The sequence below is a fragment of the Protopterus annectens genome, chromosome 6.part0, assembly GCF_019279795.1.
Source record: "Protopterus annectens isolate FY-2018-M chromosome 6.part0, PAN1.0, whole genome shotgun sequence".
Lineage (NCBI taxonomy): Eukaryota > Metazoa > Chordata > Ceratodontiformes > Protopteridae > Protopterus > Protopterus annectens.
The window spans coordinates 732365298-732391367 of record NC_056737.1 but is presented as its reverse complement, the minus strand read 5'-3'; the positions used below and the strand labels follow the sequence as shown (position 1 = coordinate 732391367).

Below are 26070 nucleotides of genomic sequence, written 5' to 3'. Positions count from 1 at the left end.
TTTGTTGTATAGTAAAATATTGACAGCAATACTTAAGTTTAAATTTTTTTGGGGGGAGGGGGGCTAGTTATAGATTGATACAGTTAGCAACACATTCTGGCTCGTTACACATGGATATGGGGTGGATGTGTCATCCAAGTTTCTGTTAATTGTATTGTTAAGTTTCTGTTAATTGTATTGTTAATGGACATATGAAGGGCTAAAAGTTTTTCACCTGTGTTACTGTTAATTGTGATGATGGTGTCCGTACCTTTTGCTCAACTTCTTCCAGGACCATCCTCCTTAGGAACTGTGGAATCATCTGCACATTGTAAGCTAAACATTCTTATTTCAGTACTGATGAGCAGTTTACAGAAATATTTGTTATCCATATGTGTGATGTGGGTGTCAGGACTGGGTGTGTATTGCTTTAACTGTCTGTAATAGTGGCACCACTATAAGTTTGTTAGCATATGTTGAACTGTAGTAGTGTAGCCATTCATTTTTTTCCTGCGTTTGTTGCTTATTATCACAAGTGATCCTGACATTGGAAGTATAGGACTCTTACCACCTGATGGCAGACTCTGATGATGATGATGGTGGGCAAACAGAGGCACAGTCAGATTGTGCAGAGGTTGAGTCTGACACTGCAGTTGACATTCAGCCATCCCCTGTAATTCAATCGTACACAGCCAGTAGGCTTATGCCAACCCATTCCAGTGAGCCCTCAGATATTGGCCAGGTGAAGGGTGACACACTTCATCAAGGTTGTGTGGTTACTGTGGCTTCAGTGCCTGTTGATTGTGGCCATAGTCAAAGTGTGGGTGAGATGCCATGCAGGAGGGTTGTTAGGGGGTGCTCGGAGGAGGCCTGCTATCCATTCTCCACCTGATCCAGGTGTGTCTTCCTGTGCCACTCTGCATATGTTTGAGGCCATCATGGAGGCACAGGCACATTCCAATAGGGCCTCTGAAGAAGTGCTTAGGGTTGTAGATGTGGCACAGGCTGACATGCATGACTGCCTCCACCATGTTGCCGATTTAATGGATCAGATGAATGATATGTTGGAACGAGTGATGTCTGTGATGGAACGTCCGCTGCTGCTGAGGGAGGGAACGGCATCCATGTGAGCATAGGTCAGCTGCATCATCTGATGTTAGCTGTTGTGGCCATGCCCCATCACACTCCCATAGTGGTACTTCTTCCACTGCTTCATCAGTGGTTGAGGTGTCCACACCCAGGTGTGGCAGGCCATGGTCCTGGGCGTACTCATGAGGAGAGCTTGTCCAGCAGACATCAGCCATGTTCAGGTAGCAGCAGTGCATCTGACCATGGGTGTGGATGCGCCAGTGCAACTCCTGGCAGAGATAGTTTTTGTGGGTGGGTATGGCGATGATGATCTCCTACCTCTACCATGCATGGCTCACACCTGTCCAACATACCAAGATGTAGAGCTAGCACAGAGCTTGGCTGTGTTCTTGCAGACAGTCGCACAGCAATTTCACCTGGAGTGCCCATACAGGCACACACAACAATTACATGGTTCAGTCTTGAGGCTTAGTCATTCTGTCTCACTGGCCATTTGATACTTTATTCAAATGTGTGACTGTCTTTCTTGCTCACATACACTCAATTGCCTTTAGTGTCAGCCTAGGCTTCCTACCCCCCCCCCCATACACACACGACACTATGTGCAAGTCATAACTGTGCCCTATCCTTGTTTTCAGGGATACGTAAGCTTTGTGTCTGATGCTCAGGGTGCATAGTGCTTGGTATATGTTCTTCGTGTTTCACTGTTGCAGTCATTACACTTGTGTTATCCTGCCAGAGGTAGCCCTCAGTCAGCCCGAATACCAGAGGCTTAGTATTTCTGCGTTGGTTGCTGTTGCTCCAGGACTGACGTCAGATCGTCAGTGGTATAAAATCAGGCAGTCAATGCCATTACATCAGTCTTTCTTGCTTAGGAGCCCGAAGCAGAAGCAGTTCGCATGAGTGCCGGCCGGCCGCTACCTGAGTTTTCGTTTCCGAATTGAAGTTGAAATCTTCTAAAGCTAAGTACCCCATTGGGGAACCTTTTTTTCTTGCTCTAACCGATGTCAGAAAAAGTTAACAATTGTTTCGCCTGCGGAAAGCAATTACCACACCGAGACTTCCATTTTTACTGCGTCACCTGTTTAGGCCCAGACTACAACGTCCCTTGCTGTCGCTTTTGTGCTTTATTCATAGCCAGAACTATACATCATTGGGCCCTTATTGTTACTAAATATTTTCGCTGTCAATCCAAGTATTCCGATATGGCTTCAGTAAGCCATCCGACTACCGATCTTCCAAAAAAATGTAAGGATAAAGACAGAGACAGACCACACAGGTCCAAAACTACCGACGACACTTCAGTTAAGCTAGTCGTCAGTTCTCCGGTCCTCAGTGAGGCGCTTTCGCAGCCCCTGATGCCTGCTTCTGTGGATTCATAGGCCGCTACAGAGACCCATTCGGAGTCCGGTATGCTGCGAGACTCTAATTCGACTAAAGATCCTAAGGATGTCTCTACCTTGGATGGGTTTGGAGACGGTGAGCAGGCACCAAATTCTGTGTATGGATTGGTGTATGGATAAACATATATGTAGTCACTGACATGTTGGAGCATAGCATTTAGGAATTGATAGAGGATCCTGGATACTGATGCCACTGACACCCCCAGCGTGTCCCCTGTTGGTCTCTGAAAGGTTCCTATAGCTAAAATTGTAAGTGCTACACATACCTTTGTCTCCACTGATATTGGTTCCCCTTGGCTTGCCCTTGGTCTGAGTTGAGGACGACAGAGGTCACAGAGTTCCTGTAGTGTGTCTGTATCCACCCTGTAGATCTCTACAATTTCCACATCATGCAGATTGTGATAAGTTAAATGGGGTCTAAAAGCACTTCTCCTTCTTGGCTGTAGTCTGTTAGCAGCAGCATAGACTTCATTCAGCCTGTTGCACATACATAGGAATTAAAGCAACAGCAACTCCCAACATTTTCTCTGTAGACTCTTTTCTGTGGCTGTTTTCCAGTAGGTTTTAGAATTCACTGGGAAAAACAGCATTGAGTCTACACGTTTGCTTTATAGCTTGTTGAATAGCTCCTCCATCTTGGATTGGTTGGTTAGCATTCAGTTCAGCTGCTTATCCTGTAATTAGCAGACCTCTATGTTTACCGTGTTTGTGTGGCTCTACACGGTGTGTATGATTACTTACTGAATTCAAAACTATGTGCTACCATGTGAGAGTCGTGCCACGACGAGCACACAGTCTTAGCGGACCATGTAGGGTTTATTGAATCTGCCCCATAGTGCAACTTAATCATAAAATGTCACCTTCAGTTTCTTCTTACAAAATAGCATTAGATAAGTCCACTGTTTATTTTTGTCTCCCCACCATGTTTGCACATGGTGTAGGAAAGATGCTTTCCTTCATCTTTTAACAAGTTTCACTGTGGGCCATTTTTTTCAAATCAGTATGTGCACTCAATGTCGGCACGTTTCACATGTGGTATAATGGCATGTCTTCCATCCAGTTTATTGTGTGTCATTTAATCCCAAGTCCCTAAATCAGAAATAAGTATTAAGTGAACAATCAGAGAAGCATTCTAGACCTGGTAGAAAGTTTGTATTCTGCTGCATTTCCTTGCCATCAGGTCTCTCTTTTACTGTCTATGAAAACTGTTTCAGCTTATTATTTTTATTTTATTACTTTGTTAATGTATGAAATTGTAGTAAGTACAAATGTTCATTTGTTACACAAGAGTGCTGGTTGGTTAAAAAGGCCTGCAGAGAATGTGCAGTTTGCTGATAGACATTGTGTACTTTAGATTTAAGTATGCTGTGCATATCTTGTCCACATTTTACCTTGATGCTGTGTTGCAAACTTTTCATATTTTTATTTCAAGAGAAACTGCCGTAACTGTTCACATTAGTCCCTTTTTGTCAAACCCTTTCATTGGTTGGAGTTATGTAGTGTTAATGGTTGCTCCCCCTGTTACGCCTACAAGTTTCACCTTCAAGTTTCAAAATACAGTATTGTTTAGTGTATTGTGTCTGAGTCACTTCCAGATGACAGAAGTGGATCTCACCTTAGAGCACACCACCAAATCATATGGGTCATATTCGGTCATTGAAACTAGTTAGGGGAAGTTAGGTAAGCCTCCAGACACACACAGTGTGAAGTGAACACCGTAACTAAATAGCACCAGCTCTAAAGACTTGTCACCTTACTTTCAGTAAACAAATGATTTGGTGAGGAGTATTCCATACATCTGTCTTCATTTAGGTTCACTTTGGTCATTTTCAATGCACTTCTGATTTCAGATATCTTACTTGGTAGTCCGGAGCTTTCCTGCATTTTTTTTACTGAAGCTTCTCTGCTGAATATTCATTTTGTAGTCTTCAGTTCTTTGTTACATATCATCTTCTTTTCGGCTTTTCCCGGTTAGGGGTCGCCACAGCGGAACTCCGGCCTGCTAATGATTGGTAGTAGGTTTCTTTTAATTTGATGTTGTAACAAGATTGTTACAGGAAAGTTGATTACTAGCACAATTTTTTTAGCATTTTTTCTCGATGTGCTTCTATTTTGTTTGTATTTTCACTTGAACTGGCACCTCACCTAAGTGTCATGTTTAATCACAGCCTCACCTCAGGTTTCGTGCCCACTGAGTGGCGTAGAGCTACAGTTATCCCAATCCACAAGGGGGGATCCACCTTGGATCCCGGAAACTACCGTCCCATCAGTCTGACAAGCCTTATCTGCAAGGCCATGGAGCGTATTATCATGGAACTTATAAACAAAGACATTGGCAACCTTCAAACACTGGACCCCACCCAGTTTGGGTTTGTGAAGGGCCGATCTTGTCTCCTGAACCTGATTAACTTCTTTGAATCAGTCTCCAGAGCCATGGACAAGGGTAAGGTGGTCCACACAGCCTATCTAGACCTTGCCAAGGCCTTTGACACCATCCCCACTCTGGAATCATAGATAAACTTACTAAGTTGGGCATTAATCCCTATGTCACCCAATGGGTTGCTAAATGGCTTACTGATAGAACCCACACTATAAAAGTAGCTGACTCCAAATCCAGCTCCAGACAAGTGACAAGTGGAGTACCTCAGGGTTCAGTCCTGGGGCGCTCTTGTTTGGCATCTACTTCTCTGAAGTACAGGTCAACACTAAGGGACTCTGGCTAACAAAGTTTGCAGATGACTGCAAACTGGGAGCCATTATTGAATCCCAAATGATGTGGATACTCTACAAAAGGGCCTTACAGAAACAGATGCTTGGTGCCAGAGCCATGGGCTCAAGCTCAATGCCAAGAAATGTATTGTTATCCCTTTGGGAAAAAACATGTATCCATGAATTACCATATAGGTGGCAGTACACTAAACACAGAAAGTGTGATAAGAGACTTAGGGACACAGGTGGACAGTGGTCTCACGTTCGATAACCACATCGCCACAACAGTCAGGAAATCCTTCTATGTGGCACACCTCATCATGAAGGGCTTTTCATCCAGAAAAAGGAGGTCATTGTCCCACTGTACTCATCCCTCATTAGACCCATTATAGAATACAACGCCCCATTTGGTATGTACCTCTCAAGACATCTGCAACAACTGGAAAGGCCTCAGAAATACCTCACTAAAAGAATCACAGGCCTAAAGCAGATGCCCTACGCTGACCGCCTTAAAAACTCCAGCTATACTCTGTCGCATATCGTCTACTCAGAGGCGATCTCTGCTTAACATACAAGGCCATGTCAAACCCAGAGCTGTTGGACATGCTACACTTAAAGAAATCCCAATCCCTCAGAGCTACACGCCCAGGGATCTAAACCTTGTCATCACAATAAACAAAACATGCTGGAGGGATAGGTTCCTGACCCAGAGACTCCCCAGACTCTGGAATAGATTGCCCATACATGTCAAGCAGAGTGCCTCTTTGAACCTCTTCAAAAGGAACCTTGACGACTGGATGGGAGAAAGGAAATTCACCCCAGGGATCACGTCAGTCGCCCTGCTAGACAGGGGTCCAGGAAAGTAAATAATGTGGGAAGAAATAGCCAGGGAATTGTTATGGCTAGGCTTGTATAGGCCCTAGGGCTGATAGCCTAGTACCAGCCTATGAACCTATGAACATGTGTATGTGATTTTGCTTGCTTATTTGGACCTCTCTGTGTAGGTTATATTACGGAATATCTATTTGGCAAAGACTTTTGGGGGATTGTATTTTAAAGGGGGCAACAGCAACCATATCACTGAAATACATAACTAAAATACAGTAATTGTGTTAGATAATCCCCTGTACTGTTCTGTTACTGAATGCTTGCTATCACTGTTAATACAGTTATGGTGAGGACTGTTACCATCATATGCCTTCAGCTCTGATGTCCTTAGCTTTACTCCTCATACTTATTTGTAGTCCATTTCAAGATCCAGTCATGAGGTATACCGGATTTTTACCCCTGATCAGAAGTTAAGAACCGCTAGACTGGAAAGTAAACAATGAAAACATTCCAGAAGAAACCCACAGTGCTACAACTGTGGGATTCCTCATCTCTTTCCACAGTCCTTTCAGTAATAAGAGTGAAAGGCTACAATGCCATTTTGATAGCCTTTTACCCTTACTGCTCTAAAGATTAGGGAAAGAGCTGAGAAATTTCAGTTATAACACAACAGGTTTCTCCTGGAATCTTTCCAAACTTATTTGTCGACATTCATTTTTTTTGAGCTTGACTCACAAATTCCTGAAGGCAAAAGACCAAACATTGCATTTTCCTGAAATAGTGAAATAATCCACAAAAGAGCTAACACTCTTTTGAGGAAGGCTCACCCTCCTCACTCACACATTCCCCTTTTATACCAACTTTTAAGATCATGGCATCTCAGAGTAGGTTATATTTTGTTAGGGCAATTTGAGTCCCCTTTAGCTTAATATAACAACACGTCAGATTTGCTTACCTTTAGTTAGGACAATTTCAGCCTTTGGGATTCGGGGTTTTGTATGTCAATTTTTCATTTATGCTCTTCCCCCTTCCTTATTTTGCTAGTAACTAGTCTGCTTTCACCAGTCACACCTTCTCTTTTTATAGGCAATATTGCTATGCGGTGGTGGTGCTGCGGTAGCGTTGACGCCTCACAGTAAGACGTTGTCCTGTTCGATTCTCAGCTAGAGCATCTTCTGTGTGGAGACATGCATGAATGGGTGTACCTTCGTTGAAGGTTGTGTGTCAGAGCTGGCAACTCGGCACGTAAAAATCTACTGCCAATCATTAGCGGACCGGAGTTCCGCTGTGGCGATCCCTAACCGGGAAAAGCCGAAAGACACATACATACATTGCTATGCTTTATCTTGACATATTTTCTTGTTTTACTGACCTGTATCTACTTGCATACCTCAACTTTTTTGGGGGAAAGGGGGGGGGGACACTGGACCTAGTCTTTGACCCCAAAGTCTTTTTTTTCCTTGTTCTTTCTTTGTATAGCTCAGTGAGAATATCTGCTTTGTAATTTCTTGTTGTATATGTTCTGGGTTCACAACAGCACATTGGGTCGGCATTGATGTCTTAAAGTATGCGAGTGTCCAGTTCACTTCTTGCCTGCGGTGCCCTTTTTGGGAACTCTGCACGTCACTGTAGCTATGTGAGTTTTTAGTGGGTGCTCTTATTTTCTGCCATATTCCAATGATCTGCTGTAGTCAAACTGACACTCCCCAGATTGCCTTTAGGTGTGCATGCTTATCTGTCTGAGCATCCTGGAACAAATTGGACCCCATCCAGGATTAGTTTTTCTATGTTGTTGAAACTGAGTGGTGGGAGACTGCCACAAAACCCTGATTTGGATTAAACAGCTATTCAGAGATTGAATTAATTGACTAAATGAATGAAAATGCATGTGCTTATTTTTATTTCTGTGTTGTCTTTGTTTTCCTTTTTTAGCAGCATGCAAACCATTGAGGATATAAATGAGAGGACAGAGTTTCTTGGTCTTTCTCAGAACGTTAGTGCAGTTTGTCACATGGTACAGACAGACTTATTTTAAGAAAGACTACATTTTTAGAAACTGTTCTTTGAAGGGGTTTAATCTTGTGTCCTGATTTGTGACTGAAAAATATCCACGGACAATATGTTTACTTACCCAGTTAAGCATATAGTTAAATACATATCACAATATAATGAAAGATAAGCTGCTGTGGAGACTTAGTGGGATAAAGTCCAAACTGTAGTTCCAAGGAGGACAAAAACTAAGTAAATAAATAAACAAAGCTACAGCATCTTATAGTTTGATTTTTAAAATGGATAAACAGTACTCTGTCAATACACTTGTGTGTGTGATTACATCTGACAATAAAACAAGAGTATTAAGAGGTTGAATATATATTGACTATCCCCATTTAGTTATGTTGTCATAATTCAAGTGGCCATTTTCAGGACAGCAGAATAATTTGGTTAGAGTGTGGGATGAGGGTGACATTAAAGACCGCAGGAGAGTATAAGTCAGACTTCATTATTGGCTTCCCTCTGGCTTCATTGACATGAGGACTTTTGTTAAGAAAGGAGAGAGAGAATTCAGTGTTGCCAGGCATTATCTTGAGCAGAGGCCCGCAGGCTTCAAGGTGGCTATGAATACTGTAGGAACACGTGGGGTGGGGGATAGCAAGGTAGCAGCATTTCTGTCACTGTAAACACGTTTGGAAACTGGAGAATTTCAATTTGAAAGAGCTTGTCTTATTTTTTTAAGATTCCAACTCCCTCCTTAAGCATCAAGAGGAAAATCAGAAACTTTATCGCAGAGTCTCACGTCTCCAGGAAAAAAAAGAAAAGTTTCAGAAGCACAACCATAAGCTGAGAGAACTAGTTGAGAAAAAATGTCTTGACTTAAGAAACTGTGAAGAGCACCTTGCCAGCATCCGTCGAAGTCACATATTAGAGCTGACAAAAGTAATTTTCCCTGCTGATGAAGTCAAGACTGGTATGAGGTAAGCAGAAGTAAACTGAAAAAAGTGTTTAATTTATCATCTGGGGGTTAGAAGAATTACATTGTTAGAGTTAGCCTAACATACTGAAAATTTGTGTCTGATTTTTCATTCATTGGTTATATTTGCTTATAGTACTTTAAATTGAATGATTTCTGATAGGGAGTACACATTATTATACTGAAATGCATTTTAAAAGGAATTTCTAAGATACTTATAACATTGGATATCTTGGTGCTGTGCATTTGCACACACAGCTATAGCCAAGTCCGTTGGTTTCCTGAGAAATGCCCAGAGTGGTAATTCCCTCAAGCTTCAGCTGAGGACTGAAAAAAAAAAGTCATAGGTCATTCTGTAACTGTAGATGTTATGTAGTCCTATCTTGCCTACATTCTTACCCATGGGTTCGGAGCCGAATATAGGCTCCGACTAGGCCTATTTACTAGCTCAAAAGTCTCTGATTGGCTGGGCTAAGAGGGTATCCCATAGTACACTGCTTCGCATCCCCAGATCTCATTTGCCACTTGTAGAGATCGGACGTGGTCTCGCTTGGCTGTGGCTAAGTACTCTTTTTTTTTTTACTTATTTCTCTTCAGAAATTGGTTGCTTCATACTTCGAAAGCTGTTTTAGTAGCTATTCTTGCTGTGGTAGTTGTGTTTGTGTGTTTAGTAGTGTTTTTTGTGGTATCCCTGTCAGTTCCCACGGGCTAGGCCCATTTTAGTTAGAGGACCTAGTCCTCCCTTAGTGAATAGTTAGTCTGTTTGTTGTTGTATTTTCCTTTTGAGACCCATTTAAGTTAGAGGTTCTTTCTCTGTGTTCTCGTTGTTGTTTGTTGGTTTAGAGCTTCGCTCTTCTCTGTGGTAATGTCTAAGTGGTGGGCTTCCCACCCTTTTTGGTAATTGTTAACTGTGGTTATGTTGTGTGCGTTGCACCCGTTGGAAGTCGTTAACTCTTTAGATATGTCTAAGGATCAGAAAGAACATAAGCCTTCTGGCTTTAAAAAGTGTTCAAAGTGTGGATATAAAATGTCCATCACAGATGGACACTCAGTCTGTGTTTACTGTCTTGGAGCCATCCATTTACAGGAGTCGTGTAGTTTTTGCCATGCCTTCAGTCCTAGGGTGCTCCAAGAGAGGAAAAACAAATTGATTTTAAAGGGACTGCTTAAACCATCTTTCAAGGAGGCTATAGATTCGGCTCCCAGTCAAACCTAAGTCCAAGAAAAGGTCTCCGGCTCCATCAGCATCTTCGGAGCCTCCGGAGAAAATTACCATATTGGATACTGCTTCCTCGGCTCCACTGTCTTCGGGGCCGCAGGAGGTTTCTGTATTAAGTGAATCAGCGTCCGCTCCGATCATTCTCGAACCTATTCGGAGCTGGTTGCAGAGTGTCAGGCATGGTTCACCAGATAAGAGGTCTCAGTCTCCATCCATCTCCTCCAAATCCTCCAGGTTTTCTGATTTGGATGTGGATAGTGTGGTGCAGAGGCTCCTGCAGTCGCCGGTGTTGGCTAAATTGTTTTCGGCTCCTACCCAGTCGGCTCCGGAGCCAATTCCTATGGTTATTTCATCGATTCCTCCTCCGAGCACATCCTTGCTGTCGGAGACGGTATGTTCCACTCTGAGTGATGTTCCTGCGCCGGCTCCAATACCCCCTCTGGGTTTATCGGTGCCGACCTCGGCTCCGACCATGTCGATTCTGTCCACAGGGTTCGAGACTCTGGCCTCCTCGGTCATGCCTGAGGGGGATGCCTCAGGACATCTTTCGGTTCCGAGTCTCCCACTCGGTGCATCGGCTGGGGGGGACCCCAGTCCTGGACATGGCCTTGGAGGCTGGTCGGTCCTCGGACTCGGGGGGACCCGCCTTCGAGGCCATGCGGAGTGTGCTGGCCAGGTTGTCAGCTACGTCACTCGGGGTCAGTCATTCCATCCCCCACCACTCCGGCGAGAGCTTCTGACACCCACCTATCCTTGGACAGCAGAGCACCAGGCCCTAAGGATACCCCCACGAGTGGTCCCCCACTTTCTGAAGGTCTCTCAGAGCCTGTGCCTGAGGAACCTCCCAGAAAGAAATTGTGCAAGAGGAAAGCACATAGACTCCCAGGACGAGTCTCTCACTTCCGATACTGACCTCGAGGAATCTGAAAGGGACCCCAAGTCTTCCTCTGATGATGTTTCCTTCTGCGATATCCTGGAGATACTGAAACAAAGAGGAGACTGGCCTTCCAAGACCCCTTCCGAGGAGGAGTTGGTATTCCTTAACTCTTTTGGCGCTCAACCTTCCGCTTCCTGGGTGTCTCCACCTTTCGATGAACCTCTTGACCTTATTTGTCGAAGGGTGTTGGAAAACCCTGATTCTGTGGAGCCAGTACCTTGGTGCCCCAACAAATTTCTCTCCGCCCCCCCCCCCGCCCCCCCCACAGAAAAGAATTTCTGACAAAGGGAGTCCCGGTAGATGCCATGGTGGTGGCGGCAGCCACCCAGAAGGAAGTTGCAGAGTCTTCCTCTTCGGTCCATCCTCCTAACAAGGAGTCTAGGACTATGGACCGGTACGGGAAGCATACCTTGTCTTCAGCCACCTTCACCTTAAGGTCGCTGAACTACTTATCTCATTTCACTCGGCTCCAGAGAGATCTCCTTAAGGAGTTGGGAGATACTCTTGCGGGTAACATACCTGAAGCTGTGGCTCAGACAGTCAACGCACAGGTTTCTACCCTCAACTCCATCGCAAACTCGTCCATGCGATTCATTTCGTATGCGGCCGAGGGAGCAAGTAGAGTGGCCAGCTCAGGTGTAACCCTTAGAAGGTAAGCCTGGCTGCGCCTGTGTCACTTTGCGGAGGCCTTCAAGTCTTCCTTCACTGATGCCCCTTTTGATGGTTCCTCCTTGTTTGGGACCAAAGTGAAAGACACACTCACCAGGTGCGAGCAAGAGGGAAAGACCGTGTCTGCTGTAGGGGTCCGTTTTCCCCTCCTGTCTAGGCCTTACCCCAAGGCTCAGCAAGGGGAAAGATGTGGTTCAAGAAATCACAGAGGTTTTTTCCTGCCGCACAAGGGGAAACCCCCTCCCGAGGCAGGGGAGGGGGGAATTATTCAGGTAGACATCACCCCAGAGGCAGAGGGGGCCCCCGCAATTCTGGGGACCGCGACTCTTTTCGTGGCTCCCCATACTCTCATTCCTGAGGGTGTGCCCGGCTGTGCTTATCCGGAGCCAGTCAGGGGTCGAATTTCCTTGTATCCAGAAGCCTGGGAAAACATCACCCAGGACTGATGGGTATTAAGGATAATTTCCGCAGGTTACACCATTCCATTCTGTTCAGTACCCCCTCCCATCAGAAGGATCCCAGACATTCCACCCAGTCAAAGGGATCAAGCAGCCTGAGAGGTATCTCAGCTGCTAGAAAAAGGAGTCATCCAACCAGTCCCCTCAGACCAGATCGGATTAGGGACTTACTCAAGATTCTTTTTGGTGCCGAAAAGAACAGGGGACCTGAGACCCATACTACATCTCAGTCAACTCAACCATTAGTAGACAAGTACAAATTCCGTATGGTCACCCTACAGTCTATTCTCCCATTGTTGGGAAAGGAAGTATGGATGTGCTCCATCGACCAGAAGGATGCTTATTACCATATCAAAATGGACAGGGCATCCAGGTGTCATCTATGCTTCCAGCTGGGAGCCAGACATTTCCAGTTTCGAGCCCTGCCCTTTGGTCTCACCACAGCCCCCAGGGTGTTCACCAAGTGTATGGCAGTGGTGACGGCTCACTTGAGACGTCAAGGATTCCAGGTGTTTCCGTACCTGGACAACTGGCTCCTCACCGCCCCACCAGGCGTCTACTAATTCAGACCAGGGACACTACCGTCAGTCTATGTCACCAATTAGGCATTATGATAAACTGGAAAAAATCTGCCTTGTTGCCCTTACAGCATGTCATTTTTATAGGAGCAGAGCTGGACACCATTCAAATGCGAGCGTTCCTACCACAAGAAAAGATCACAGGGTTGCAACAACAAATTCTCACGCTGATGCCTCTGAGACATGCGAAGGCAAGACTGATTCTTCAACTCCTAGGGACCATGGCAGCTACGATCATGTTGGTCCCATTAGCGAGATTACACACGAGAATTCTTCAATGGCTTCTCTTTGTCCAATGGTCTCTCCAAAGACTTCCGCTATCCCATCCAATCTTATTGACAGACAAATGCAAGCAGGACCTCCGTTGGTGGCTGTGCACCAACAACTTGAACGTAGGAAAACCCTGTTCCGCCCATCCCTGTGGCCACAGTGACTATGGACACCTCCCAGATAGGGTGGGGGGGGACATTATCTCGGCCGGATGGTCCAAGGCACGTGGCAGGAGCACGAGATACATTTGCACATAAACGTCCTAGAGATGAGAGCAGTGCTTCTTGCTTGCAGGCACTTCAAGAAGTCCTCCCTCTAGGGACTATTACGATACACTCAGACAACATGTCAGTAGTGTGGTATCTCAACAAGCAAGGAGGAACCCGATCTTATCCACTATGCAGGGAGGCCATGCACGTGTGGCATTGGGCAATAGCTTCCCAACGGCTTCTAGTGGCAACGCACATCCCGGGGAAAACCAGTGTGATAGCAGACAAGTTAAGCAGGGCGATTCTTGTGCCCTACGAGTGGTCCCTGAATCGCCTGGTGGCAGAGCGAATCTTCAGCAGATGGGGTCAACCTTGCTGCGACCTTTTTGCCAGCCCCCTCAACGCAAAATGCAGCAACTTCTTCTCGCTGATCCCCCCACCGGGGGAATCACCCAGGGACGCTTTAGCTCACAATTGGCCCTCCGGTCTGCTTTATGGTTTTCCTCCATTTTACCTTCTCTCAAGGGTGATTCAGAAAGCGCAATCCTTGGGAAGCAGGATGATTCTGATTGCCCCACACTGGCCTCGTCAAGTATGGTTTCCCTTCCTTCAACCCTATCTTGTGGATACTCCTTGGATTCTGGAACCCCTTCCAGACTTACTGACACACATGTCGGGACAGTTCCACCCCTCTCTGAGGACATTCCGGCTGACAGCCTGGCTACTCCACTTCCATCCTTAGTCAGATGTCATAATTTTTCGCCAGACGTAGTCCATATTTTGTCGTCCTCACATAAACCATCCACTAGAAAAATCTACTTTAGTAAATGGAAAAGATTCTCTATTTGGGCTCATTCCAGAGGCATTGATCCCTACACGGCTCCAATTGATTCTGTTTTGGAATTTTTGTCTATATTGTTCTATCAGGGGTCCGTTTCAGCCACCATCAAAGTTCAGCTGGCGGCTATATCAAACTTCCACGTGGCCAATGAACCTAGCCTGATGGCAACAAAGACTATGTAAAGCATTCCTTAAAGGTACCCTATTGCTTCATCCCCCAGTATCACAACCTGTTTTGCCCTGGGACCTCAATTTTGTTCTTCAAGCCCTCACTCTTCCACCCTTCGAGCCTGCAGCTACCTGCGAGTTAAAGTTTCTAACATGGAAAATAGCCTTTTTAATAGCTATCACTTCAGCGAGGCAGGTCTTCGAAATCCAAGCCCTTTCCATCAAACCCCCATATTTGATCTTCCATAAAGATAGAGTCTCCCTTAGACCAAACCCGTCATTCCTTCCCAAAGTGGCTTCTCTGTCTAATATAAATCAGTCTATCGAGCTGCCAGTTTTCTTCCCCAATTTTTCCAACAAGGCAGAATTCAGATTTCACCAACTAGATGTAAATAGTTACGCTTCTATCTCCATTGGACAAAAGAGATTCGGAAATCTAACCAACTCTTTGTCTCCTTTTCCGAAAACCGGCTTGGTTCTCCAGTGTCCAAGGTCATACTCTCTAGATGGATAGCCAGCTGTATTTCCTTCATCTATCACACAGCAGGTAAAATTCTGCCCTTTCCAGCTAAAGCCCCCAAGAGCTGTTTCCACATCTACAGCCTATCAAGCTAGATTGTCGATAGATAATATATGTGCTGTGGCCACTTTTGTCTCTCATTACAAATTGGACGTGGTTTCCAGGGGCAGATCTTCATTTGGCTCCACAGTTCTCAGGAGTATTTTCCTGTGAGCCACCCAGGTTGTAGGTGCTAGGGACGCTGTCCCATGGGTAAGAATGTAGGTGAGATAGGACTACATAACATTAAGAAGTTATGTACTCACCATAACGTTCGATGTATGTAGTCCATCTCGCCTCACATTCTTACTTACCCTCCCACCTTCCCCCTACCTGGAGGATTTGGAGATAATATTTTATCATGCAGACTCCCTTTGATTAATTTGTTTGGATATTTTGTATGTATGGTTGTGTGTTATGTATGCAATAACGGAGTTGTTTGCAGCAAACTAGATCTGGGGATACGAAGCAGTGTACTATGGGATACTCTCTTAGCCCAGCCAATCAGAGACTTTTGAGCTAGTAAATAGGCCGAGTCGGAGCCGATATCTTGAAATGGAGAGGTGCCTGGAAGCCCAGCAATCCCTTGTGAGAGGAGTCCGTGTACCTGGCAGAATTTGGATCCCAACCATCTACCTCCTGGATGACCCCGCCCCCTGAAGGGCTCATTGAGTTGATCTCTCAGTGAGAGTGGAACGCTCCAGATTTCATTGAATCTAGTCCCCCCCCCCCGGAGAACAAATAAAATAATCACATCACCAGAAGACAGGAAATATTGGTAGAAAGGTATTGCAGTAAATGCCATGGTCATGGCAGCAGCCACAAAAAAAGAATTTGTGGAAGAAAGTTGTACTATTCATTCTCCTTATAAGGATTCCAGGATGATAGATGTGGGAAGCGTGTTTTCTGTTCAGCAACATTTGGCTTGAGGTCCCTAAATTCTTTCCCATTTTACCAGATTGCAAAAGGATCTGATGAAGGAGCTGCCAAACATTCTCTCAGGAGCTGTGTCTGAAGAGGTACAAGATTCTCTTACTTCTCCGCTAACCACCCTGCATGCTATCGCAAACTCCTCCATGAGGTTAATTTCGCTTGCAGCCGAAAGGGTGAATAGGAGCTGTGAGTTCAGGTATCTCTGAGGAGGCAGGCCTGGATGCACTTGTGTGACTTTGCTGAGCCCTTTAAATTTTCTTTCGTCAGTGCTCCATTTGACGGCACTTTCCTGTTTGGCCCAAAGATCAGAAATATGTTGTCCAGGTGCGAGAAAGATGGGAAGACCCTTTCTGCCGTGGGCATGCATTATTCCACTCCCCAGAAGCCATACTCAAAAAATCAGAGGAGCAGTGGAAAAATGTGGTTCAGAAAATCACAAGGGTCTTTTCTTCAAGCACATGGTGAAAGTTCCCCTATTGATGGAGGAGGAACTCTGATGGAAGATGTTGTCCCCGCGGCACAGGGGCTCAGCATCATCAAGGGTCCAGAGATGCAGTCTTTGGGAAACCCTTCCAGCGCTCCTGAATGGAGACCCAATTGCTCTTCTCTGGGGGCAATCGGGGATCATCTGTTCCTGCACCAGAGAGTCTGGCTGAACATAACAGATGACAAATGGGTGCAGAGGATAATATCCAGATGATTCTATATACCCTTTTCACATCCACTGCCCCAGAACAAAAAACTCCCAAGATGTTCCACACAGTCAAAGGAATTAAGCAGCTGTTCAGATGCAAAAGCTGCTAGACAAAAGAGTACTCCAAGAATTCCCAACAGACCAGAGAGGGTCCATTACTTACTCAAGGTTCTTTTTGGTACCAAAAAAGACAGGGGACTGGAGACCAATTTTGGATCTCAGCAGATTGAACAACACAGTTCAGCAGAGCAAGTTCCAGATGGTCATGGTTCAGTCCATTCTTGGAAAAGGATGATTGGATGTGCTCGATAGGCCTTCAGGATGTGTACTACCATATAAAGATGGACAGGCGATTCATAAGTGATTTACACTTCCGGCTGGGAGCCAGTCACCATCAGTTCAGAGTACTGTGATTTGGTCTCACTACAGCCCCCATAGTGTACACCAAGTGTATGCAAGTGTATGGCAGTAGTAGCAGCTCATTTGAGACAACAGAGATTCTGGGTGTTTCCATACTTAGACGACTGGCTCATATCCGCCTCGACCAGGGATCTACTTCTAGAAGCAAGAGACATGGTTCTAAATTGTTCCTTGTTAGATATTACAATAAATTATGAAAAGTCATACCTAGTCCCCTTGTAAGAATTGGACTTCATGGGAGCACACACAAACACAGTCTTGATGGTGGCACGTCTTCCATCATCAGGAGTGGTGACCATAAGAGTTCATCAGAAAGTTGATACATAATTCAAGAGTATCTGCTCGAACAGCAGTTCAGGACTTGGGTTCTGTGGCAACAGCAATAGTACTAGTTCCACTAGCGAGATTCCACATGAGAATTTTACAATGGCTTCTCGCAGTACAATGGTCTATCTTTCACCAACCCATGTCAGCCCCAATAAGAATTGCAAACACATGCAAGAAGGGTCTGTCATGGTGGATTCAATCAGATCAACTTCTACAAGGTTGCACTTTTGTTCCCCCTCTTCCCAAGGCCACAGTGACCATGGATGCTTCCCAGATAGGGGGGAGCATTATCTGGGAAAAACAGTCCAAGGCATATGGCCTGCACAGGAGGCCAGAGGCCAAGTCACATATAAATGTACTATAGATGAGAGCGGGGCTACCAGCATTGCAAGCCTTTCAAAATGCTGTCCCTCTGGAGACAGTTGCAATTCAGTCTGACAACATGTCAGTAGTTTGGTCCATCAGCAAGCAAGGGGGAACCACAGCATACCCTTTATGTCGAGAAATGCTCAGAGTGTGGCAGTGGGGGATCTCTTCCAACTGCTTTCTGGTAGCAGCGCACATTCTGGGAAAGCCCAGAGTGTTAGCAGACAAGTTGAGCAGATCCATTATTATGCCTCACGAGTGGTCCCTCAATCAGAAAGTAGCGGAAAGTGTATTCCACAAGTGGAGCCAGCCTTGCTGCGACCTTTTTTTTGCATTCCCCCTGAACAACAAATGTAGAAACTACTTTGCTCTGATCCCCCAAGAGAGGAGTCCCTGAGGGACCCTGTTGCTCACGGTTGGCCTCCCGGTCTCCTGTATGCCTTTCCACCAACTCCCTTAATTCCCAAATTTCTTCAGAAAGTAAACAAATTGAAGAGAGAAGTAATCGTCATTGCCCCATATTGGCCTCGTCAGATCTGGTTTTCCTTTCTTTGGCCTCACCTATGGAAGAGACCATGGATTCTGGATCCAATTCCAGATCTCCTGTCATATCCGACAGGGATGCCTCATCCAAACAGCCAAAGTCTTAAGCTGACAGCTTGGTATCCGTTCCATTGATAGCCAGACAACCTGTGCTCTCTTCCCCGGTTCGTCATATTCTGCCATAAACCATCTACACGGAAGTTGTACAACAGTAAATGGAGGAGGTTTGTACATTGGTCTCAACAAAATAATGTTGACCCTATTTTTAGCTCCTATACACACTATACTAGAGGTTTTAGCACAGCTTTTTAATGAGGGGACAGCTTATTCTACAGTAAAAGTGCAGCTAGCTGTAAGTTTGAATTTTCACATTTGATTTGATGCTTCCTCCCTCGCTTCACATAAGCTGTGCAAGCATTCTTGAGAGGAACCCTGTTACTCAAGCCCTCTTATAAAGATCCTTCGCCATCCTAGGACTTAAGTTTCGTTTTACAGAAAATTATACAGCCTCCTTTTGAACCAGTGGCTACCAATCAGCTTAAATAGCTCTCTTGGAAAACCATTTTCTTAGTAGCCATCACATCTGCAAGAAGAATTTCTGAGATTCGGGCCTTACCCAACCACCGTACTTTGTCTTCCACAAAGACAGGTCATGTTACATACTAATCTTTCAGTCTTGCCAAAGATAGTTTCAGAGAATACCATCAACAAATCCATTAATCTTCCCGTTTTCTTCCTAAACTTCACCAGTAAAAGGGAATACTTATTGCATTTGTTAGATGTTCAAAGTCAACTGCATTTTTACTTTCATAGAACAAAGGACATAAGGAAACAGTCAGTTGTTTGTCTCCTTCTCAGAAAACAGATTGGGTCATCCAGTGACAAAAGTGACTCTAGCTAAATAAATTAGACTGCACATCTTTTATTTTCAAGAGAAGGTTTAGAGCTCCGAAGAACTGTTCAAGCTCATTCCACTAGAGCCATGGCCACCTCCTCAGTTTTTAAGCCAGAGCATCCATGGATGAGATTTGTGCAACAGTGACCTGGACTACCCATCATACTTGCATTACTCATGCTGGACTTGATCCCTAGAGTCAGGGATCCTCTTTTTTGGTTCATTGTTTCTGAAGAATATCCTTCCGTAAGGACACCCAAGAAACAGGTAGCTGGGGACTCTGTCCCATATGTGAGAATAAAATGAAAATTAACAGCATTAGATAAAATAGTTATGTACTCACCATAACGTTCCATCTGAGTTGCCCATTTTCATTTTTTCCTCAACAACCCACCCACCATTTCTCCTGTCCCTTTTTTTTTTTGGATCAGCAAGTTGACCAAAATTTTGATTATTGACCTAAATTTGATAATTGGCTATTGCATGAGCCAGGAGTGGTCTCAGCCTTAGCTAAGGTGTTCCATTCTATCATTTTCTGTTGTTATCAGCAAGCAAGATCTGAGAGGATTGGGAGAAAGGCATTATGGGTAGGGTAAGGCGAAAACTTTTTGGTTACCACAAGCTATTGCAATGGCAGAGTTGGATCCGAGGGATTGGATCTGAACCCATATGTGAGGAAAAAATGAAAATGGACAACGCAGATAGAACGTTACGGTGGGTACATAACTATTTTTCTCCTTGCTACCGAGTCACACACATAATGAAAATGCACTTTAAGCACATTTGTAACACTTCTTTCTTATGTTGCATCCCAGTGAAAAGTGCATTAGTAGAAGATGCACATAAAATTTACTTAAGGTGCATTAATAGAAGATGACATAAAATTTACTCATCAGTCACTAGTCTTGTTTGTGGTGAAAGTTGGTCAAGTCTGATTAATCATTTGTAATAGTCTCAAAGAAAAAAAAAACATGATTACTATAGTGCTAAACCACAGTATTTCAGTTCACTGTTCATTTGTAGCATTATGTATGCTGTTATTGACTGAAAGTAGCATACACTGTCCTTTTCCCTGCTACATACATACACCGATTTAGTGTCTGTTGCTTTTCTACAGCACTTTGGGTAACATCTTTTAAAATCGCTAATGTCATTTTAGTGCTGTGGATAGTGACCTTGTAAAAGTATAAAACCAGTGCAACTTTCAGAAAGTTTCTTCAAGCTACATACCACTGTTATGGGGAGGGGGGTTGCTTAACTGTACCCTCTACATTAGACTGTAGTTGTCTTTACTAGACGACCCTAGCAAATGCAGACTTCATCAGGTTTCTTAGTCTCCTGTTTCTGGACTGTTTTATTGGTGCCTCTTGGAACCCCTGATTTCAGCCTTCCATCCTTCTGAATTGTTTGTTCTGGAGTGGTGCTCAACTCTGTATCTAGTATGGATCTTCCATCCATTTTGAGCTATGAATTCAGACCTTGGGCTTCTTTAATTATGATGCAGAACATCTATTGTTCCACTGGTCAAGGTTGCTAGAGCAAGTTCTTGGTCATCAAAGTTCACTAGGCAGTTGATTCCATTTTTTTTTTTGTTTTTTTTTTTTTGCTACCACACCTTATTTGTTCAGTATGCCTTTTCCAGGTGCCTTCACTTTCATTTACTGAATAAAGATCAACTTCTTACAACAGATAACATCATTTTGGTTAACTTCCCAAGAACTTTTCATACATACTTTGGAAATGCTTATCACTTCTCACATCTGAAGCTGTCTGTCTTCATAAGCCCAGGAGGCACCTCAAGTTTCTTTTCAGAAATAGCAAGGCTGGTGTTTCATTCGTGATGACATGCATGATATTTTTTCACTTTAACAAAACGTCCAGTTTGTGTTAGTGACTATATCCAGACGTATAGCTTTCATTGCATATTTTGATGGCCTGTTTGGATTTCTATGCCAGCTCATTGGTAGCTGGATGATAGGGTGCAGAAGTGAAATGCTTTATACCAATTTATTTCATGAAACCTTTGCACTACTGCGATATACATTTTAGTATGCTGTCACTCAAGTGTTTATTTTGGCAATCCATTGCTCATGAAAAATGTCTTTATTACTTTAGTGGTTTTATCGGACATGCTTAGTTCCTGTGGATCATTTCAGGCCACTTTGAATGGGCTTTTCTGTCAGGAGATAATACACATATATGGGTCTGCAGTGATTTTATGCGCTGGCCCACTCCCAAGATTGTACTGCTGGTAACATTGGTGCATTTCCTACTATCTGGTGACTGACATATTTGTAAGCTTTTTATTTTGGTTAAATATGTTATCCCACCACACACAACTCATTGTTAGAGATTTTATTTTCACCATGCACAGTTACCCTTATCAGTTGTCTTCAGTAGTTTGCACTTTATTTTTTCTTGGCAACCATCCTGGATTCACATAGTTCTGCACACCGGGACATAGATGTTCTTTTTGTGCTGCAGAAGCTGGATATAGTTCTTTACCACTATCTACCCAGTGTGTTACTTTTAGCTTGTACACCTTGAACTGCAAAAGATCAACTTAAGTGTTTGTGTGCTGTGTGATGCTCTTATAATGGATCTCCAGTAACTGATGCCTGTGACTTTTCATGAAGTAGCTGGACCTGCTCTTACTGTGATAATTGGTTCCTTCATAGCAAGCAATGTTCAATTTTAACCCCAGGAAAAAGTGAACAGTATTGTTCTAGAATCTAGCCACTTTATTTTGTGAAATTATTTTCCTTGAGTTGAAAGCTAAAAACACTGGATGATGGTCAATTGCCAGCAAAAAAAAAAACATCATTCATACAAGTGCTGCTGGAACTTGTGTATTCCCCAATACCAGGATAAGGGCTAACTGGTAGATATGGGCATACATTTCTTTCATCTTTTGTGAAAGACTATGATAACCAAGTAATGAATACTTTAATACCATGTAGGAGCTTGAGAAATAAAATAACACTGATTCTGTAAGATGAAACATCTCCTGTTAACCCAAAGGCTTAATTGGTTGAAATGTTTCAGTTTGTCAGTTGAAGTGATCATGTCCTTTGTCTTGTTGAAGGCCCATTTTTACTAGTGTGCCTGCTTTCTTCTTGGACCATTCTATAATAATACATTCATTGAGTATAACACAGTGGCAAGATTAGGCAAGACTCCATGATATTAATTCAGCAATCCAAGATAAGATTCCAGTTGTGAAGTGTATTTTGTCTTAGCTGACTTCAGCAGAGCATCCGCATTTTGTGGTGATTCCTTAAACTTTGCCCATTATATAGTATTTTATCTTTAAATAATTAACACTTGTCTTGGGTGACTCTGTACTTGATCCCTATTCTGTTTTGAATTTATTTTAAATTGTTCAGATGGTCCGCTTCATTGTGATTTGACACATGTATATCTTGTCTAGCCCTGATTAGTAGTCCCTGTAAGATTTGATGTTTATCATAAAGATCAGTGCTACAGTGTTATGCTTTATTGTCTGGAATTATCTGCAACCAGACATTTGCCCATCCAACCTGATGTCTAGAGCTTTTGGACATACCCAGGATGTAGCTGAACTTCTCTCTCTCCCAGGCTGTCAGTATGATGTTCGACTAAAAGGGGAGAAATGCCCACACCATCTTTGGTTCTTTTTTTTTTTTTTTTTCCCCACGTTCACAAGAAGTGATCAGTTGGTCATCAGTATGCCTGTTTGTTAGGCCCATCTAAAATGCTTCAAAAGAATGATGAAGATCCAATAGAGAGCATTTATTTGTTGTTTTTCAGTGGTTTGTGTTGTGCTTGGTCCACCTTACTCAGTTTTGCTTATTTTGGCAGATAATTTTTCCCCGTAGTCCATAATATTCCAAGAAAGTATCACAAAACGATGGGCTAGGCTTGTAAATGCCCTCGGGCAGATAGCCTAGTATGAACCTATGAACATATGAACTAGCAGGTATGCTTGCTGAAGCCATGTTTCACCTAATAACTACCATTTACAGTAGCTGCTTTGCTTGGGAGAGAATCATAAAGTTTCTTTCCATGGGCACTGTGCACCTCTTAAAAACAATGAAGACCCTTTTCCATCAGACCTATATGTTTTTGACCTTCTTAGCAATGTTTAAATTCTTTCTGATATTGGAGAAAGGGGTATCCACCTGTCCTGGAGATGAAGAGCCCTCAACTAGCAGCCTTAGAACTAGGAAATCTTCAAAAAAAAAAAAAAGAATGAATAAGAAAGTGGAGAAATTTAAGACATTTATAATTAATCAGCAAGCAGGAGACAATGTGGCTGTAACTTCAACAGTCCTGTAGAGACATGAGGGCATTGATCCCAGTTTGGCATTACTTTGTTTCCCCAGCTGACCCAAAACCTCCTGTGACACTGTCCCTGCCGTTTCACTCGTCCAAAGGTAGATAATGGACTTTGTATCCTTTATCATTGCCCAGGCTAGACAACAGTTCTTCAATGCTTGTAATGGACACTGACTCTTCATAGTTTCACCCTTCATCGCAGGAGTGGCTGTCCCATTAAACATAGGAGTGATTTTTGTACACAAGGCACCAGACAGCCCAGCTATTCTACCTTTTCCCAAATAAATGCTATGTTAGTCACAAGGATGTACCACTACAGGGGCATAGATCTGAAGCCTAGATATCTGCATGCAGGCACCCACTCCATCCTCTGCCTTGTGCATGTTTCAGGAGAAGGAAGAGTGAGAGGCCAGGAATAAAGACATTGTTCCTGCTCAGGGCTCTGGTACTGACTTTCTGTGGGCTACTATGCTATCTGCCATCTGTAAGTTTCCTGAGCAGAAGTACTTATGCCCACAGTTAGTCCAGGCACCTGCATCTGTAGCCATCTTTGCCATAAACCCAGAGTAGGGGATGTTCCCATTATCCTCATATGATATAGTACCTGGAGCAACCTGGTTAAGGGGCTAGATTATCAACCATGATGCCAGTTCTGCAGGTAGTCACTTCCACCGTTTTGATGACTCGCATGTCTGAGATTCATTCATATGCCACCTTGCAGGTCTTGCCAGTATCTGAAATGAAAATACATGTTGCCTTCCAAGCGCTATGCTCCAACCCCTTTCAGAAAGAAATTGAGTGGCCAAGAACCTGATTTCTGTTTTTCAGTCTGTATGGGTCAGACTAGACTAATTATCCACTTGTCCAGGTTATGCCCCCAAAGAAGAGCAAGATGCAGCCCTCCCTGGAAAGAGAGAGTCAGACTCATCTGAGTCAGTGGAGAGGGTGACCTGATTTGCTGATCTCAGATGCTTTCTCTTTAGCATATGAGTGAGACAACGATAAAACCCCATCTTCTGGATCTCCTACAACAGGTATCGTGTTTGGAGTGATTTTTTTTTCTTTAAAATCCATAAAGGACTCCCCATCCTTAGAAAACCTAACCGTTTTTATAGGGTGTAGGATCTGTTTAAATTCTTATATAAAATTCAGTGACATTGTCTCTGGATGCTGTCAGTGGGTCAAATGTGGTTCCTGCCTAGGACACAATTTCTAGTGCCCATGAAAGTAGAGGGTTTGACTGATTTGTAAATAGGACCTGCACTATAGCAACCCTTGCCTTTAGGGCCACTAACTGTCTGGCAAATATAAAGTATCAGAAGGAAAATTCTCTTCCAGCAGATGATACACATGTTGTGGGAGAAGCCCCAGGGGCATCAGAAGCCAAAACTGATCAAGCTCATCCAGAGAGCCATGCAGGTGGGCAGGCATGCTTTTTTCACTGTACTTATAATGTTGTGGATGCGTCCCACAGGGCTGTTGGTATGAGAAGAAATGCTTGCCTGAGAGTCCAGCCCATATAGAGGATGTCAAGGTACAACTTATTAATGATTCATTAGATTAAATTAAGAGTTGCTCTTTATACCCCTCCACCCAAGCTAGGAGAGAAAGGTAAAAAATATGGAATCATTAAAGCAGCTGTTCTTCCCACCATTTCCAAAATATAATGGAAACTGCCCTACACTTTCCCTTTTATTGACACCAGACAAAAGGAAAGCAGTTGAAGGGTAAGCAGACCTTTCAGAAATGCAAATGGCAAGGCTAGAAATGGAAGTCTAAAGACCAACAGGGCTGGAACTCGGACAGGAAGCAGCAATCACTGCCCACCACTCCTCCTGCCACACCTTTTCTCGTCCTTAGTTTCATATCCAGCCCTTACAACCCCTTTGTCTCAACAGACCCCTGCAGAATTGAGTGGCATCTGGACATTTTTGCAGATAGTCTCCCAGGAATGCAGACTACAATTTCTGTCTCACAATTTTGATGGATGCTACTCATTCTGAAGGACCAGAGACATTTTGTGTTTCTTCTAATAGCAGGGCTGCTGGCATAGGCAGCAGTAATAAATGCCCCATAGGGAGAAGAAGTGATTGGCTTTTTCTCAGAGTTTTCTGATTGCCAAGGAAGGGAGTTACCTTTGAGCCTGTTCTTGAGCTGTCAGATCTAAACAGATTGATAAAGGTCCCAAAACTCAAAATGCTCACTTTGCATGCCCTGTTCCTTCAGACCCTTATAGTGATGCTGTGTTTGAAGGATGCCAGTTGGCATATATCCATACACCGGGACTACAGGTGTTTTTCTAAGATTCAAGGCAGTGGAATACCCTACCAGTTTACGCACCTTGTCCTTTAGGTTAACTACCATACCCAAGGCCTTTACAAAATATGTATCCCCAGTGATTGCCCATTATGTTCATATACATGCTTATCTCTATGATTGCTTAATTTGGGCTCAGGTTCAGGAAAAGAGAGCATTGACTTAAATCATGAACTGTTTTCAGAATCTGGAATTCTCTTTGAATGCCCTAAAGCCCAAGTCCAATCTGAAGCCATCGGAATCGTAGTTTTCTTTGGAGATCTGCTGGAGTCTCAACAGCAGAAGATTTTTTTCTGTTAAGACAGAGGGGAATTCTTTACCCATTTCTTTTTAAATATGGCTGTGAAGAACTGTGAGTCGCCAAGGGATTGTTAAG

General features: G+C 43.8%; 1 protein-coding gene across 1 annotated transcript in view; it reads left to right on the top strand.

Moving 5' to 3' along the window:
- ATG14 (autophagy related 14) overlaps window positions 1-26070 on the top strand; it is a 516698-nt gene that overhangs the window by 245782 nt on the left and 244846 nt on the right. Inside the window, exon 5 of the mRNA XM_044074421.1 lies at window positions 8743-8980. Coding sequence (XP_043930356.1) covers window positions 8743-8980 — 238 coding nt within the window. The remainder of the gene's footprint in view (window positions 1-8742; window positions 8981-26070) is intronic.